Source organism: Tamandua tetradactyla, chromosome 25 (assembly GCF_023851605.1).
Source record: "Tamandua tetradactyla isolate mTamTet1 chromosome 25, mTamTet1.pri, whole genome shotgun sequence".
Classification (NCBI taxonomy): domain Eukaryota; kingdom Metazoa; phylum Chordata; class Mammalia; order Pilosa; family Myrmecophagidae; genus Tamandua; species Tamandua tetradactyla.
The window spans coordinates 30,888,923-30,904,832 of record NC_135351.1 but is presented as its reverse complement, the minus strand read 5'-3'; the positions used below and the strand labels follow the sequence as shown (position 1 = coordinate 30,904,832).

At 45.5% G+C, this 15,910-nt stretch overlaps 3 protein-coding genes and 1 pseudogene across 3 annotated transcripts; 1 reads left to right on the top strand and 3 right to left on the bottom strand.

The window, feature by feature from the left end:
- Window positions 1-1,004: 1,004 nt before the first annotated feature.
- LOC143668967 (serine/threonine-protein kinase 3-like) lies at window positions 1,005-9,731 on the bottom strand (annotated as a pseudogene).
- Window positions 9,732-10,391: 660 nt separating this feature from the next.
- Window positions 10,392-12,636, bottom strand: LOC143669268 (histone H2B type 1-K-like). Its single transcript, XM_077143910.1, has one exon. It carries the CDS (start codon window positions 12,613-12,615, stop codon window positions 12,235-12,237), a length of 381 nt encoding a protein of 126 aa, XP_077000025.1. The 5' UTR covers window positions 12,616-12,636; the 3' UTR covers window positions 10,392-12,234.
- Window positions 12,637-12,895: 259 nt separating this feature from the next.
- LOC143669004 (histone H2A type 1-H-like) lies at window positions 12,896-13,669 on the top strand. Its single transcript, XM_077143581.1, has one exon. It carries the CDS (start codon window positions 12,906-12,908, stop codon window positions 13,290-13,292), a length of 387 nt encoding a protein of 128 aa, XP_076999696.1. The 5' UTR covers window positions 12,896-12,905; the 3' UTR covers window positions 13,293-13,669.
- A 1,612-nt stretch (window positions 13,670-15,281) lies between these two features.
- LOC143668966 (histone H3.1-like) lies at window positions 15,282-15,707 on the bottom strand. The gene has a single exon (XM_077143568.1). The coding sequence runs from the start codon at window positions 15,705-15,707 to the stop codon at window positions 15,282-15,284; it is 426 nt and encodes a 141-aa protein (XP_076999683.1).
- Window positions 15,708-15,910: the final 203 nt, after the last annotated feature.

The following is a 15,910-nucleotide window of genomic DNA, read 5'->3' as shown; positions in this document are numbered from 1 at the left end:
TTCACCATGTTCACAATAATGGCAAATTCTTTTTCCCAACTCATTTTCTTTTTGTTTTTTTTTTCAGCTTAGAAATGAGTTTCTTTTTAATGGTTTAATTTTTTTTTTGTTCAGTTCCCAAAGCTTGTACAGTTGAGTATAAATGTTTTTTTTACTTTGTTATCATCAGACACATGATGTTACCAATTCTCAGGAAATAAATGAAAACCAGCAAAAAAAATGACCACAGAGCATATTTTCATAGAACCAAATTTGAGAGGTTTATTACAGTTTGATACAGTTTAGTTTTCAGACCTACACATGAAACAATACTAGTAAACTGTATTTGTCTTAAGGTTTAATGTCTTTTTAAGTAATAACCACTTTTTTTGTGCAAAGGTTTCATTGAATTCTTTGGTTTTAAACATTATACCTCTATTTAACCTAAATAATATAGTTGTATTGTACCAAATATAAAAAATAATAGATAAAATTTTAAAACATAAAAATGCCATCATTGCTTCAGCATGAAAAATGTCTGGCCCAGGTAGGTGCTACTGCTATTATCACTTTGTTTCTGTAAGAAAACCATCCTGGAAATCAAGGGCTGTACCCCTATCTCCTGGCTGAAAGTGTGATTTGTCAGGTATTAATATGTCCCCTTCCTTCACAAAATTTACCCTGATCTTGTCCTTTAAAAAGAAAACAAAATGAAATAGCATAAATAAATAAGTTTATCTAAGGGGATACAATAAATAGACTACTAGATAGGAATGAGGAGTAACAGAAAGTTTCAGTGCTGTCTTTGGATTTTCAAGGTTTTTGGACACAGCCTTCATTTCATAATCCAATTTTCTTGCTGGTATGCAGCTAAGAGGTGAAGGGAAGAATACATTTCTGCTGTTTTTATCACTTCCTTTTAAATGATTACATAGTGGGTGGTGTGATGGTGGCTCAGTGGCAGGATTCTCGCCTGCCATGCTGGAGACCCAGGTTTGATTCTCAGTGCCTGCCCATGCAAAAAAAAAAGAAGAAGAATATATAGTGGTAACAGCTGTAAATTCTACCTTTGGGAATTCGTCTGGGTATGTGCCATCAGTTTCTAATCTTTGCCCAGTTGTATAGCTCCAATTCTTAAGGATTAATAATAAAAACAAAACATGATATTCCTTCAATTCTTAGTGGTTTCTTGGTCTCTAGAATAGCTATACAAAACAAAACAGAACACCCAGAGAAGAAATTACACTAAAAACTTTTGCCATCTTGTTTTTTATTTTTTTTTTTTGCGTCCATTGCATCCAGAATAGGTTGTCTTTTTGCGGTGTATTTTTGATGAAGCTCTTCTATTTCTCATTCCATCATGGGGTCCAATGCTTTTAACCACATCTGTAGTTCTTCTAAACTTAGATTTTTTAAGAAGTCAAAGTCTCCATCTTGAAGAACTTTACAGTTATCAGGAAAAAGATTTTTGGACGTAGCGAAGGGTTCATGCATGTTTTGATGACAGTTTTCATGACTCCTGTTCTTGAAGTCCTGTTTATGAAAGTGGTCCATAAAAGATGGTCTTTGTACTTGTTGTGAAGTTGCATTTCTTTTTATAGTTCCATCTTCTTCTTCTTCATCCTCGCTGTTTATAACCATGGTCCCCAGGTCTGATTCTAACATCGTGCTGTTACATTCAATCATGGTCTGGGCCCCTTCACTCATCCTGCTTGTGGCCCACATAGTACCCACACTTTCCAAACTGGTTTTCACCACGGTGTGGGAATCTAGCTCATCTTCATCTGAATCTTCTTCCTCTTCTTCGGATTCTTGCTGTTGTTTTTCATGTCTTCTAACTTTGATCTCCACAGCGTCTGTAATCAAGTCTCCTAAAATAGATACAGGTTTTGCATTCTTGATAAAAGGATGCTGTAAAAGTTGTGTTGCAGTAACTCTCTACTCAGGCTCCTTCACTAGGCACAAAATCAGTGAAATCATCAGACCAAAGTTCTGCATGTTGGTTGTCCGCGACTTCTCGCTCAGCGTCAAGCCCCCGGCCGGCGGGTGAGACAATGAGGAGAGACAGAGAGACGCAGACAAATCCGCGCTGGTGAGAAACACAGATCCAAGACACGTAGCAGTTGTAAGCACAGACCTTTACTGGAGTTAAGCTTGCATTCTCTGTTACAGGTTCCGCGCGGGACAAGATACCCCGCGGGGGAACAACCTCTATGCGGCCGTCAGGTACGGCTCCCTGTGGGTCGTCTCCACCCACCCTGTCCGGGTAACCTCTTATATACTGTGCCCAAACCCAATAGGTTAGTGCCACGTATACAGAGGTGATTGGAAGATAGGGTTGGTGGGCGCGTACGTCATACGCGGAAACAGGATGCGGGCGCCATCTTGACTCACTCGATGGGCGGGGGGAACTCTAGAGCAGGCTGCAGCGCGACCACTAGGCCTGACCCGGGAGGCGGCTCTCCACATCTCCCCCTTTTTTATTATTTTTGGTCCGTAGACCCTTTCTTAGACCCAGTGTCTCCATTGATGAGTGAGCTCCCGTGAGCTTGATTAGCCCACTACTTGTTTTGGTGCTTTGGGGAGTCTGGACTAGGCTTGCTAGGCACCAACCAGAATGCCTCCTCATATAGAGACCGGAGAGCCCGTGAACTGGAAACCACGTGACTCTCCCTGCAGTGCTTCGCCTCGCAACTGGGCTAAGCGGGGCTCAGGAGAGCGGCAACCAGAGTCGAGAGTGTCACTAGATGTCTCTGTGCAATGGCCGGAGTCTAGTCTGGCCAGGACCGTGACTCTGCCTTAGAGATCATCCTTTAGACAAAAATTATGACTTCTGGTGCCGCCTTTTACACCCGGGACACGGCCATGGGCTTTGCAGCAGATCCTGTTTTCGAGCGCCCCGCCCTGAGTGGCCGGGATGGACCGTCCGGTGAGGGGGAGGACCGGGCAGCGGGACGGTCGTTGCCAGGAGCATCAGGGGCGAGTGACATAGCCAACATGGTAGTGACACGTAATTGCTGCTGTGTCTGGAACAAGCGTTCTAACAAACATTTAACAGTGACTAATCCCACTAATAGTCCCACCGCTACGAGAATCCAAGTAGTCAAATTGGGCCAAGAGAACCAAGAGGTGACTCGGTTCCACAGACTTTGTACAGTCTCGCCCAGTTTGGAAAGGTCGAAGGCAACGGGGGTTAACTTGATCTTCCCAAGCACTTTAAGGTCTGATTCCACCTGTTGGGAGAGTGGGGGGTATTAAAACTGGTCCCCCTTCTAAACAATCGAAGGGTGACCGGCGTTTTCGTTGCCATCTCGTCAGTCGCCGCCGTCATCAGCAGAGTTGGAGACCGGATCTGGTGGCTCTGGTTGGAGGCTTATCAATTTTCTGGGCAACAGTTCCTTGGCGTCCTCGGGCGACGTCACGGTTCTCACCAGTCTTTCCGGAACCCACACAGGTTGACGTCCTGGTTCCTGGGGAAAAACACAAACAGAGCCTCTGGCCCAGCTGAGCACTGGGTCAGGGCCTTGCCATTGTCCTGACAGGACATCCTTCCAACGGACTAGACCTCTATGTGGAGGACTCGGAGTAGTGTGCTGAAGAGCAGGTGTCATTCCTAGTGAATTTTCATTTAAAAAATTATATGTAAATAAGGCTACAGACAGTTGAGCCTTCGGGGACAGGCCGTGGCCTATTCCTCTAATGGTTTCCTCCGCCTTGCACGTCGGCCAGGCGGAGGGCCATTCCTGTTGTCTTATGATCGACTGATTGGCCCCGGTATCTAGCAGGCCCATGAAGGGTCTGCCTTGTACCTTAATAGTTAGCATGGGTCGAGACTCCAGGGACATATGGAGGCCTTCAAAAACTTCTCCAGTAGATCCAAACCCTTTATTTCCTCTCTGTCTGGTTCTACTCGGGAAGGATGCATGTAAGCTGGGCAAGAGCAGGAGCTGTGCCAGCTTATCACCCTCTGCAATGACTAGGGTGCCTTGCTGAGACTGAACCATAACCTGGGCAAAGCCTGTGAAATCCGAATCTACAATGCCTGGTATAACTGTTAGTCCTTTCAGGGCTGTGGATGCTCTCCCTAATATGAGCCCAACAGTCTTCGTTGGTAAGGGCCCTTTAAAGGAGGTCCCCACCAATTGGACTCCCATGGAGGGGGTCAGTACAAGCCTGGAGGTGGCACAGAGGTCCAGTCCTGCTGATCCAGGGGATGCGCGAATTTGGACGGGTGTTGTGTCGCCGGATGGCATGCAGGGGGGTCCACCGAAAGGGTGGACCCCCTCTGCCCGTTTTTTGGGTCCTGTTCAGGGCGGCCAGAAAGGCGCACACCCTGCGCATTGAAGGTTGACCTACAGTCTTCTGCGCGATGGGGTCCCTTGTGGCAACGGCCACATAGCCTGGTTGCCGCATATGGTCTACCAAACTGTTGAGTGGCAGGTGGTTGGCCTTTATTGGGACAGTTTCTCTTAATGTGTCCCAACTGGCCACAATGATAACATCCTCTTGGCTTTGTTCCTAGGTCTTTGGATTTCTTTGCAGCTACTTGTAAGGAGCTGGCTAGCATGGCAGCTAGACCTGCATTAGTTAACGGGCTACCAGCATCTCTGCAGAGCCGAACCCATTCCGTCAGGTTTTTTCCTCTGTTTTGTGCTAGGATAACTTTACATTCCTTGTTGCACTGCTCAAATATCATTTGTTTAACTACAGTCTCTGCCACTCCTGGATCTGAGAAAATTCTCTCAGCCGCAGTTTGCATTTTGGCTACAAAATCCACGAAGGGTTCTGTGGGGCCCTGATGTATGTTGCTGAGTGAGGCTTGAGCCTCTCCCTCACCTGTCAGCTTTTTCCAGGCTCCTATGAAACAACGGAAAATCTGGGTGTAGACTTCTTGAGGGAACCCTGTTTGATTCTGGGAGTGGGCACCTTTCCCCAATAGCATATCTGCATTCCACCCGCCACATCTCCCCGCTGCGTTTTTTGCAGCTTGTTCCTCAGCTAGCTCCTCAAACCATGCTTTCCAATCTATATATCGGCCCTGTGGTAAACAAGCACGGGCCAGCTGAAAAATATCTGCGGGTGTATGATTCAGGGCGGAAAGGTTTTCAACCATATTCAGGGTAAAAGGGGCATTGGGGCCATACTGATGGACGGCCTGCCTCAATTCCTTTAAAATTTTGTAATCATATGGCTCATGCTGATTGTTACCTTGGGGATTGATTTCTGAGGCTGGCTGTGGCTCAAGTGGTTGGTAACCACCCAGCATGCCAAAAGGTCTAAAGGCTGAAAAGGGGTTCCATTTCCAGAAATGTCTCCCTCCATCACTTGGTGACGTAAGGTCTCGAGGGCTCGCGTACGCAGGCGGGGGGTACGGCTGTAACTGCCCCTCCCCCGACCAGCCTGTAAGGGGTTCCGGGTCTCGCAAAGGAGGGCCACTGTCATTACCTGATTCGGCCACCAGAGGGAGCCCGTGGTGAGGGTTTTTGGCGAGATCACCAAAACCATTCACCGGAAGCCGCCGCGTCCCTGCAGCAGGCGCTGGCGGGGCGGAAGGCTGTGTGGGTGAGACAGGGGGCCTCCCCCAATCGATCAGCGGAGGCGCGTCTGCACCCTCGGTCTCATCACCATCTGACTCTGAGTCAGAGGTGTCTGAACTAGCGCCAGACTCTGGCGGCTTACAAGTGGGCGGCTCACTTTCACAGGAGCCGTCCGCTAAAAGGGTCTTTAAGGGAGCTAACAAAGGTAAACTTCCGGACTGCCCCATGTTTGCAGTCGGCACTGTACTTTAATCACTCGGAGAGCTCTTCCGAGTCCCCGGGGCTACCTGAAAGCCCGCGGGCCTTAACTCTCACGTAATAAGAAGTACTCACCTTCTCGCGGTGATCAGGCGCGGGAAGTCCGCTGCGAACTCAAGAAGCACGTCCTCACCAGCTCGGGGAAAGGCAGCAGAAGGGTTCCCCGTACGGGCCACCACTTGTCCGCGACTTCTCGCTCAGCGTCAAGCCCCCGGCCGGCGGGTGAGACAATGAGGAGAGACAGAGAGACGCAGACAAATCCGCGCTGGTGAGAAACACAGATCCAAGACACGTAGCAGTTGTAAGCACAGACCTTTACTGGAGTTAAGCTTGCATTCTCTGTTACAGGTTCCGCGCGGGACAAGATACCCCGCGGGGGAACAACCTCTATGCGGCCGTCAGGTACGGCTCCCTGTGGGTCGTCTCCACCCACCCTGTCCGGGTAACCTCTTATATACTGTGCCCAAACCCAATAGGTTAGTGCCACGTATACAGAGGTGATTGGAAGATAGGGTTGGTGGGCACGTACGTCATACGCGGAAACAGGATGCGGGCGCCATCTTGACTCACTCGATGGGCGGGGGGAACTCTAGAGCAGGCTGCAGCGCGACCACTAGGCCTGACCCGGGAGGCGGCTCTCCACAGTTGGTGGTGGATTTGTGGGAATCATAAAAATAGCCCTCATTGAATGTATAAGGAGGTTTTCCTTCAGCCATTTCTATAGAAGTAATGCCAAGGGACCAGATGTCTAGTTACAGCCTATTTCTCGAATTACCTCAGAAGCCATCCAAAATGGAGTTCCTATCACAGTACTGTGCTTTGCCATTGTATCTGTTAACTCACCAGCCACTCCAAAATCTGCCAACTTTGTATGTCCTTCTGTATTGAGGAGAATACTTCCAGCTTTTATCTCTATGTATTTTTCTCATTAAGTTGCAAATATTCTAGTCCTTTCAATGTAGACCTAAGAATGGTTGCAATTTCATCTTCTGTTAATATCTCATTTTGTAATCTAATTATGTCTGAGACAGAGGCAGCTCCACAGTTCTCTATAACCACCCAGAGGTCTGTGTTTTTTAAGTAACTGCCATAGTGCTTTACAACATATGGACTGTCACATTGCAGCATTATGGAAATTTCTTTGATTATTTTCTGAAGATCTGGTTCGACAGGTACTTGTTTAATTGCCACAACTTAACCAGCTTAAAATGCAGTTATATAAGACCCCTCTCCAAGTTTCTCTAACACATCAAAAACTTCTTCAGGCTGTTTAGTCAAACTGTCTTCATTCAGCTTTTTTAGCTTACTCTTGGGTGCCGGTGGCCGCTCCCTGGCACTGTGGGACAGAAGAAGGGAGCTGGCAGGCAGTGAAGGCTGGAAGGAGGAAAGAAGCTAGAACACCTGCTGGTTGGGCCCAGGGAGCCAAGGAGCCTTTTTATTTGCTTTATATTTAGTTTTGTACAATTATAATAATAAAAGTGGCAAGATTTTGAGGGAATAAATATAGCTGACTCAAGGTTAACATGCAGTTTAACTCTTGCAAAAGTATATGAGCTTACAAGAGGGATGTGCAAGGAGCTTTCAGTGCCAAGGGGCAGCACTCAGCATACTTTACAAAGTCACTGGGATGTACTGACTAAGGCAGCAATTTCCATGAGTGAAGGTCATGTAAGAAAGAGAGTTTTCCACCACCACCTAGAAGCAACCATTTTAAACATTTTGATGGCTATTTCTTTATGAACACCTAATTTTCTATACTATTCATTGTTGCTTTTTTTTTTTTTTTGCTTAGGTAGACACCAGGAATCAAAGCCGGGTTTCCAGCATGGCAGGCAAGAACTCTGCCTGCTGAACCAGTGTGGCCCACCCTCATGTTCCTTCTCATATACCACCTCATATGGCAAGATGTTGGGCAGATACTTCCCTGTCAATGCCTAATGATGTACACAGTCTTATTTGGGAGGAATGGTGCACTGGCTCAGAGCACACACTCTAGAAACTAGACAGCCTGATAGAGCTGGTTCCTCTTGGTGTGATATTTAGGCGAGTTACTAAGTTCTCTGTGTTCGGTCTTTTCTTCATGAGATTGGTTTAATAAAGTGGGTGGACGAGTAAATGATTTACTGTATGTGAAGCTCTTAAAAGAGTGCTTACAATTTTCAGTGAGTGCTAGCTATTATTACTAGTAGGTACATACAAAAATTGAGCCATTTTGCAAATTTTCTAAATTGCTATTTTTATAAACAGTGTTGCAATACACATCTCTGTGTTTATCTCTGATGACTTGATATGTTATTTTATTGGGCTCTCTTCCTAGAGGTGAAATTCTCTCACTCTGTGGAGAAATTTGTCGTCTACTTTCCACTGGAAAAAGAAAAAAGAAAATCACAAGGACTTTGATAGTGATTTGTTAAACAATGGAGGAGGTCTTTTTCAAAGTATAGAAACAATGCAATTAAAGCAATTATTAATATCAGCAGCATCTGTCAGTAATAATAATTATTAATAATTAATATTATTGAACTGAAAACAACACAAACTTTCCAGGAGTTCAGTCATTTACTTCTAGTAATAAAAATGCCAAAGACTTTTTAAAAGAGGAAGTAATTAAGCTAACAAGTCGAATGCTACTTTTTGGTTACTCCAGGAACACATGATACTCTCATGTCTGATGACTCTCCCACATTATCTCAAGCCCAACTTGCAGCCTAAGCCTCCAGCATCAGTATAGAAACCCAGGGCCTGGGCTTCCCTCCAAATTGAGAATAAGTTACTGCATGTAGCCACCTACAATGACAGGGACAGAAGTTAAAATCATCAGACCTCCTGTGAGGGAGAGAGGGAGGGTCCAGAGAAAATGTCCAGATAGTATCATAAACAAAGCATTAAAACTCCCCTCCTTCAGTCACTGTTAATAACACATCTCCAGATCCTTGTGTTACAAAACTCTATTCTCACACCCTATGGAATGTGTTTGTCCTAAACCTTTATAAGCTGTCCCCTGCATTCCCCACCCTTCTGCAGCACACTGATTTCCATTTTCCAGAAAATCACCACTGGGAAAGATCTCTGTTTTAAGTCCTAATAAACTAATGCCTAACTTTCTGCCAAGCATGTTCTTTGGTATTGGAGCTGTGCTGGGTTGTAAAAATCAGCACCATCCAACTGTGCTTAGGACCCTTTCTCTTTTCAGCCCTGTCCTTTCCTTACCCAGGTCTCTGACTTCAAAAAGTCATTGTTAATAATCGAGGGGGCAATGTATTTCTTAGTTTCCTCATGCTTCCCCTCAGAAGTTTTCTTTTCTCGTTAGTTTGGTGCGTGCCTTGGGGCTCTGCACATCATCCTTCAACTAAAGAGGCAAATGAGTTTAGGATTTCTTGCTTGTGAAGCTTCTGAATATTCAGTCTATACCCATCTCTCTTCTTAACTCTCCTTTTTCTTGGCTGCCTGGGCCTCTCTCTGCCTTTCTTCCACTTCAAGCTGCCATTTAGTTTACATTCTGTGTACCTTACTGACCCTCCATTCCCTCATCTATAAAACGGGAATAACGGTAGTACCTACCACCTAAGACTGTTGAGACAATGAGTTATTCCAACTAAAAGACTTCAAATAGTACACTCAATAAATGTTACCAGCGATAGTCCAGTACAGAAGCAGCTCTACCAAGCAGGGCTTATGTGTCGGTCACAAAGTGCAAGCTCCTGAAGCATGAAGCCTCAGTCTAGAGCCTTATCATCTTTTTTTCCTCCACTATCACATGATTCTCACTACAAAGCCAGCAACTTTACTGATACATTGAAACATATGAACCTCCCATTTTTGTTCAGTACACCCCTGAACAGGTCAAAAACAGTCAATTATTGGTAATGTTGTGTGTTCGGAAACAGTCAATTATTTGTGTTTACTGAATGTTTTAGTCACTGCCATTTTGCCAGGACTTAACAGTACCTGGGTCATAGTAGATGCTCAATAAATATTGGTTGAATAAATGAACCATGGTGAATCCTCTTTCCTCCCAAACCTACCTTCTGAAACCCTTCTTAGGGAATGGTAATTGTGCTGGTTTGAATCTGTTGAATCTACCCCAGAGAAGCCTATGTTCCTCTAATCCAAAATTTTGGGATCAGACCTATTGTTGAGAAGGACCTTTTGATTAGGTTGTTTCCATGGATATGTGACCCACCCATTCAAGGTGGGTTTTAATCCTTTATGAGTCCTTTGTGAGAAAGCCAAGAGAAACTAAGAGAGAAAAAAATGCTCACAGAGACATCTTGGAGAGAAGGGCTAGCAAACATCACCATGTAAGGAATCCCAGATGCCATTGGCCTTTCTTCAGAGTCCATATATCTTCCTCTGGATGCCTTATTTTGAACATTTGCATGGCCTTAGAACCATACATCCCCTCTACAAAGACCGACCCATTCTGGCATTTTGCATTCTGGCAGCTGTAGCAAACTGAAAGTAATATTGAGTACTGTTACCCAAGCTGAAACCTTGGCATCGCTCCATGTGTGTCCTTTCTCACCTTCCCCTACAAGAGAATCTGCAGCAAGCCCTATCCCTTTTCCCTCCTTTATCCCTTAAATCCCTACCCCCCTCCTCCTCCTCTTCCACTGTTGTCCTGCCTTAGTTCCAGCTCTTGCTTCTGAGTGGTATGACCAGCCTCTGGGCCTCAAATCTCACCCCTTACAATCTACTCTCAACCACATCACTGGAATAATGGCATTTAATAATAGATTTTTAACAAGGTTTACAAGATTTGTTAATTCTGCATCAAACCCACCTTCCCCTGGTAAATAAAACTTCATATCCCTTTTCAAGTTATACAAAGTCCCCCAATTTATCTTTCCAGGTTATCTGCAGCCATTCCAGCCTCTAGCAACTCTAAAGGACTCCTCTAACCTACTCTTGGCTTAGAACTCTCTGCTTACTCATCTTCCCTCACCCCCTCATACTGCACAGGATCCTGCCAAATTGGGCAGGCCCCATTTTGCTCCCTTCCTTTTTTGGAGTCCTTATTGTCTTATCTTGGTCAGGACACTGTGGACTTTCCCATATCAGGGGCCTTTCTTAGCACATGTTAGACACTCACGACTAGCTTGTTGATTAAATGTGAAAGAATGGTGAATGGATTGAACAAGCAAATCTTAAGGTTTGCCTTAAGAACAAGAAAATTTGGCACACTTGTACTCTTTCCTGTAACCCGCACTTTCCAGTTCTTCACATTTGAACAAAAATCTAATAGTAGCCCTTCCCTGGATTTCCTCCAACCAGTGATCCTGTACAGCCCCCAAACCAGACACAATTTAATGCAGGCTTCCCCTATCATCAGAGGCACTAGGCATTCCTGTCTACATGGAATAGAAAAGACAAATGCTCTAATGGGAACATATTTTAAAGGAAGTTGAAATGGTGGAGAAGCAAGTCTTAAATTTTTCAACCCTTCACTCTCAGCCCGATAAAGATAAATAACTCAGGTTTATTTATCAAACCCTGACTGTTACAAGGCCACTCAAAACTATTTAATCCTTCTAACAGTTTTTTAAGTCTTACATTTATAGTTACAAGGTAAAAACCAGGGTGTAGGTAAATTGCAAGGAGAAGTAACCAGCTGAGGAGTTAGATAACGTCTGCTTGATCAAAACGCCGTCTATTCTCCTAAAGCTTGTTTTTGGGTTATTCCAAGAGATGCCAATAATTGAGATCTTGCTGCTGTTTGAAAACAGGCGAACGCTTACCCACGCGTTGAAGTTCTCTGCCGCCCTCCTGAGCTGAAGCACTTCTTCCGGATATTGCGCCAAAGTCGTTATCGGATTAGTCTATAATGGTCATGTACCTCTTTAGAGATAATTTGATAGACAACCCTCTATTGAAACAGTCTGCGTACTTGCGGGACACCTGATTCTCAAATGTGGCCGCAGTCCAGTAAGTGCCTGGGCATCATTTGCATTAGCCCTTAACACAACGTCCATTCCTGTTATTAGATGGGGAATTGTACCTTAAAGATGCATTATACAGCCCAGCCGCGAGTGCGAAGGATGCGTGCAAACAGCCCAAATACCTTACCTAAAATTGTGTTTACATACCTAGAGTAATAGTTTCTACTTGAACGAGACATTAACTAATCAGAGAGCAAGCACTTTGAAAACATGGGTCGCTGTTGGAGTGTGAGCCGGGAAAAACGCAGTTCCTGCCCAATAGAGCCGCTCACCTACAAAACAGAATACTTATGACCAAAACCTGAAAACAAATCAGTGTAAATCTAAACCAAGCTATTGGCTAAAGTGCACTTAGTCAAGATTTGAGAATTTAGTTAAGGCTTGAGAGTAAAACTGCTTTCTCTTAAGCAGGACCTCTAAAACAAGTGCCAGCTGTCTTTTGAAAGAGTGGATGGCTCTGAAAAGAGCCTTTGAGGTGGTGGTCTGAATCAGCCGAATCACTTGTCTCGCGGGGGAAGAACTCACTTAGCGCTGGTGTACTTGGTGACGGCCTTGGTGCCCTCGGACACGGCGTGCTTGGCCAGCTCCCCGGGCAGCAGCAAGCGCACGGCCGTCTGGATCTCCCTGGAGGTAATGGTCGAGCGCTTGTTGTAATGCGCCAGGCGCGACGCCTCGCCCGCGATGCGCTCGAAGATGTCGTTGACGAACGAGTTCATGATGCCCATGGCCTTGGACGAGATGCCGGTGTCGGGGTGGACCTGCTTCAGCACCTTGTACACGTACACCGAGTAGCTCTCCTTGCGGCTGCGCTTGCGCTTCTTGCCGTCCTTCTTTGGCGCTTTAGTGATAGCTTTCTTGGAGCCCTTCTTCGGGGCCGGAGCGGATTTTGCCGGCTCAGGCATGGTGGGTTAAACAATGAAAATTCTTTCGAGGGTGTCCGCCTTATTTACAAGTTCTTATGCAAATGAAGGAGAAAAAAGTACTCTGATCATTGGTGGTTATCCTAGAATGACGTAGAATACCAATTCCAGGCAATCAAAACAAACATCCTGCAATATCGCGTTTCCATTGGTCCAAATGTTAAGTAAAATATTAGCCAATGGCGCAGCTTTCTTTTCGCGCCCAGCAATGGCTATAAATAACGCTTTTGCTGCCTAGGCTTCATTCAGTTCTCATCTGCTAGGCTTGCAGCATGTCAGGCCGCGGTAAGCAGGGCGGCAAAACGCGCGCCAAGGCCAAAACTCGCTCTTCCCGGGCGGGCCTGCAGTTCCCGGTGGGCCGAGTGCACCGCCTGCTCCGCAAGGGTAACTACGCCGAGCGCGTCGGGGCCGGTGCCCCGGTGTACCTGGCGGCGGTGCTGGAGTACCTGACGGCTGAGATCCTAGAGCTGGCGGGCAACGCGGCCCGCGACAACAAGAAGACCCGCATCATCCCGCGCCATCTGCAGCTGGCCATCCGCAACGACGAGGAACTCAACAAACTGCTGGGCAAGGTGACCATCGCGCAGGGCGGCGTCCTTCCCAATATCCAGGCCGTGCTGCTGCCCAAGAAGACCGAGAGTCACCACAAGGCTAAATAATGGTTAAGCATGACTGCCTACAAAAATAACGGCTCTTTTCAGAGCCACTTCTATAGTCAAAAAAAGGTGACACGAACTATTGGATTCTCAACTTTTCACTAGCCACCTGTAAAGGGGAAGGGGCTCGTTCAGAGGGGTTCAGTAGAGTATTGGCTTCCATTGATAGTACAAGGAAACCCATTAGGGAGCCAGGAATGTAAAAGGGATGCCTATTACATAACACCTGTGATTTTTCAAGTACTTAGAATCTTTGCAGATTGGCAGATTGCCAAGCAAAATACATGGCCAAGCTTGGAGGGGATGTCCCTGAGTGCTATTAGATTCATTCCAAGATTTACAATTTGAAAAAGCATCTCAAAATATAAGAAGATCCTGAAGTGTTACTATCCATACAGAAGCAATGCAAGTTGATTTTACACTGCTTTGGAAAGGATTGAAGTATGCTAGCTTTCAGTTTTTCTTTATACATGAGGAACCTGGATCCTCACACTACAGGTGAGAATCCTGCTCCTGTGCCACCACTGCACCACCCCTTTTTATTAAGTTTCAATATACTTAGCTTTTCTAATTAAAAATATTTAGCACTTACTTGCCATGTATCAAAGACACAGCATGTTTGTTATATTAGTATTAGTATTATATATTGATCGGTTTAATGGGGAGAAACAATAGCAAATAAGACACAACATAACAAAAGTAACCAAGGAAATAAGGGCAGGGTATTAGAGTAACATAAGGAGTAATGTTGAAATAAACAGAAGTTAAAGAAAATTTGAATTTGGAATTCCAGCAGATAAAAAATTACCAAAGACAACTTGTAATGTGTGCAGGGAAAGGACAAGTATTATCAAGGGGGTTGCAAAAGACAGGAGCCAAAATGTGTATATGTCTCTTCTTTGGTTTTAAATATTTCTTAGTGTACTAATGTCTCCCACATCATTATCTCCATTTCACACTTGCTTCCTGGATTCCAGACATGCATTTTCATTTATCTTCTGAAATGCTTTGATCTGCCAGGAAATTCAAAATACATATCCCAGACTGAACTTACCATCACCCTTTGTCTTTAGTAAATGGCATTCCACTCTACCAATTAGCATGCACCAAAATGACTTGGCCTCATTGAGCATTCATTTTTGTATGTTGTTCCTATATCAAATTCAATCTCTTGAATGATAAGTGTTGAAAGTCTAGAATGAATTTAGCTATAAAGCTATCAGTCTATCACAGTTAAGCACATGGCGTTTTGAGGTAAGTATTCATACACACGATTAGAATTGTCCATATCGCTAGAACTATTCACTGCCCCCCCCAAAAAAAATTCTTCATATAATTAGAACCTTAATATGAGGAAGTTTATTGGCTGCATATACCCAAAGGCTTTAGAACTCTACCCAGTCAGCAAGAATACTAGCCTGCATGTTCAAGGAAATGTGTGGACCCGTTCCAATTTATAAATAGCTCTTAAATTTCCCAGCTTAGAAGACAACATGCTTTTACAAACTCAAGAGCAATCTGTTGGGCAATCTACCCTGGATGCCAATGGCTTGAGTGGTTTAGAGGGCACTGCTTCCCTTCAAAATACCTTATTTTCCTCCCCAGCAGGCTCATTCCTGAGAAGGGACACTCACTATTTACCTTAAGATGTTGATTCCTCTAGATATTAGGTGAAATTTGCAAAATATCTATCTGAATTTCCATATTTGGAAATTCTGGGTGCTACTTTCCACTGACAATAAAGTTCTTTCATTTCTAAGGGACTAATGTAACCAACTTTGATAATTGAACAGTAAATACAGCCAGTAGAGCAAGGCTTTAAATTTTCTGCAGTAGGAAAAATGGGTAATATACACCACCACAACAATCAGGAATTAAAGCAGGATACCACCTGTCCAAAACAAGCCGGAAAACCTTGCAAAAACGTAGGTAAACAGCCCTTCTCAGTGCGCAATGCGGCGGCCGTGATAAGAGCCTTTAGCGATTTGAAACTCATATCTTCAAGTCTTTCGCTCTCTCCCAGCGGATGCGGCGGGCGAGCTGGATGTCCTTGGGCATGATGGTGACGCCCTTGGCGTGGATGGCGCACAGGTTGGTGTCCTCGAACAGCCCCACCAGGTAGGCCTCGCACGCCTCCTGCAGCGCCATCACGGCAGAACTCTGGAAGCGCAGGTCGGTCTTGAAGTCCTGCGCGATCTCGCGCACCAGCCGCTGGAACGGCAGCTTGCGGATCAGCAGTTCGGTGGACTTCTGGTAGCGGCGGATCTCGCGCAGTGCCACGGTGCCGGGCCGGTAGCGGTGCGGCTTCTTCACGCCGCCCGTGGCCAGCGCGCTCTTGCGGGCAGCCTTGGTGGCCAGCTGCTTGCGCGGCGCCTTGCCGCCCGTGGACTTGCGAGCCGTCTGCTTAGTGCGAGCCATCGACTCCCGCAGGAAAAAAGTGAACGGGAGGCGCAGGGCCCCCTATTTATAGTGAGAGGCAGAACTAAGCTGACAAAAGTCAGTACAACCCACCCCGTAACCGCATTGGTTATGCACTCGAAATTTTTTTTGTTCTGCTCCAAAACCTCTGGTAGTCGTAGTTATCCACAGCATCGGTATTGTTTTCCCATTTTCCCTGCAAA

What these genes read in the sequence shown, in the direction of transcription:
- LOC143669004 (XM_077143581.1), top strand. Translation starts at nt 12,906, where the DNA reads ATGTCAGGCCGCGGTAAGCAGGGCGGCAAAACGCGCGCCAAGGCCAAA.
- LOC143669268 (XM_077143910.1), bottom strand. Translation starts at nt 12,615, where the DNA reads ATGCCTGAGCCGGCAAAATCCGCTCCGGCCCCGAAGAAGGGCTCCAAG.
- LOC143668966 (XM_077143568.1), bottom strand. Translation starts at nt 15,707, where the DNA reads ATGGCTCGCACTAAGCAGACGGCTCGCAAGTCCACGGGCGGCAAGGCG.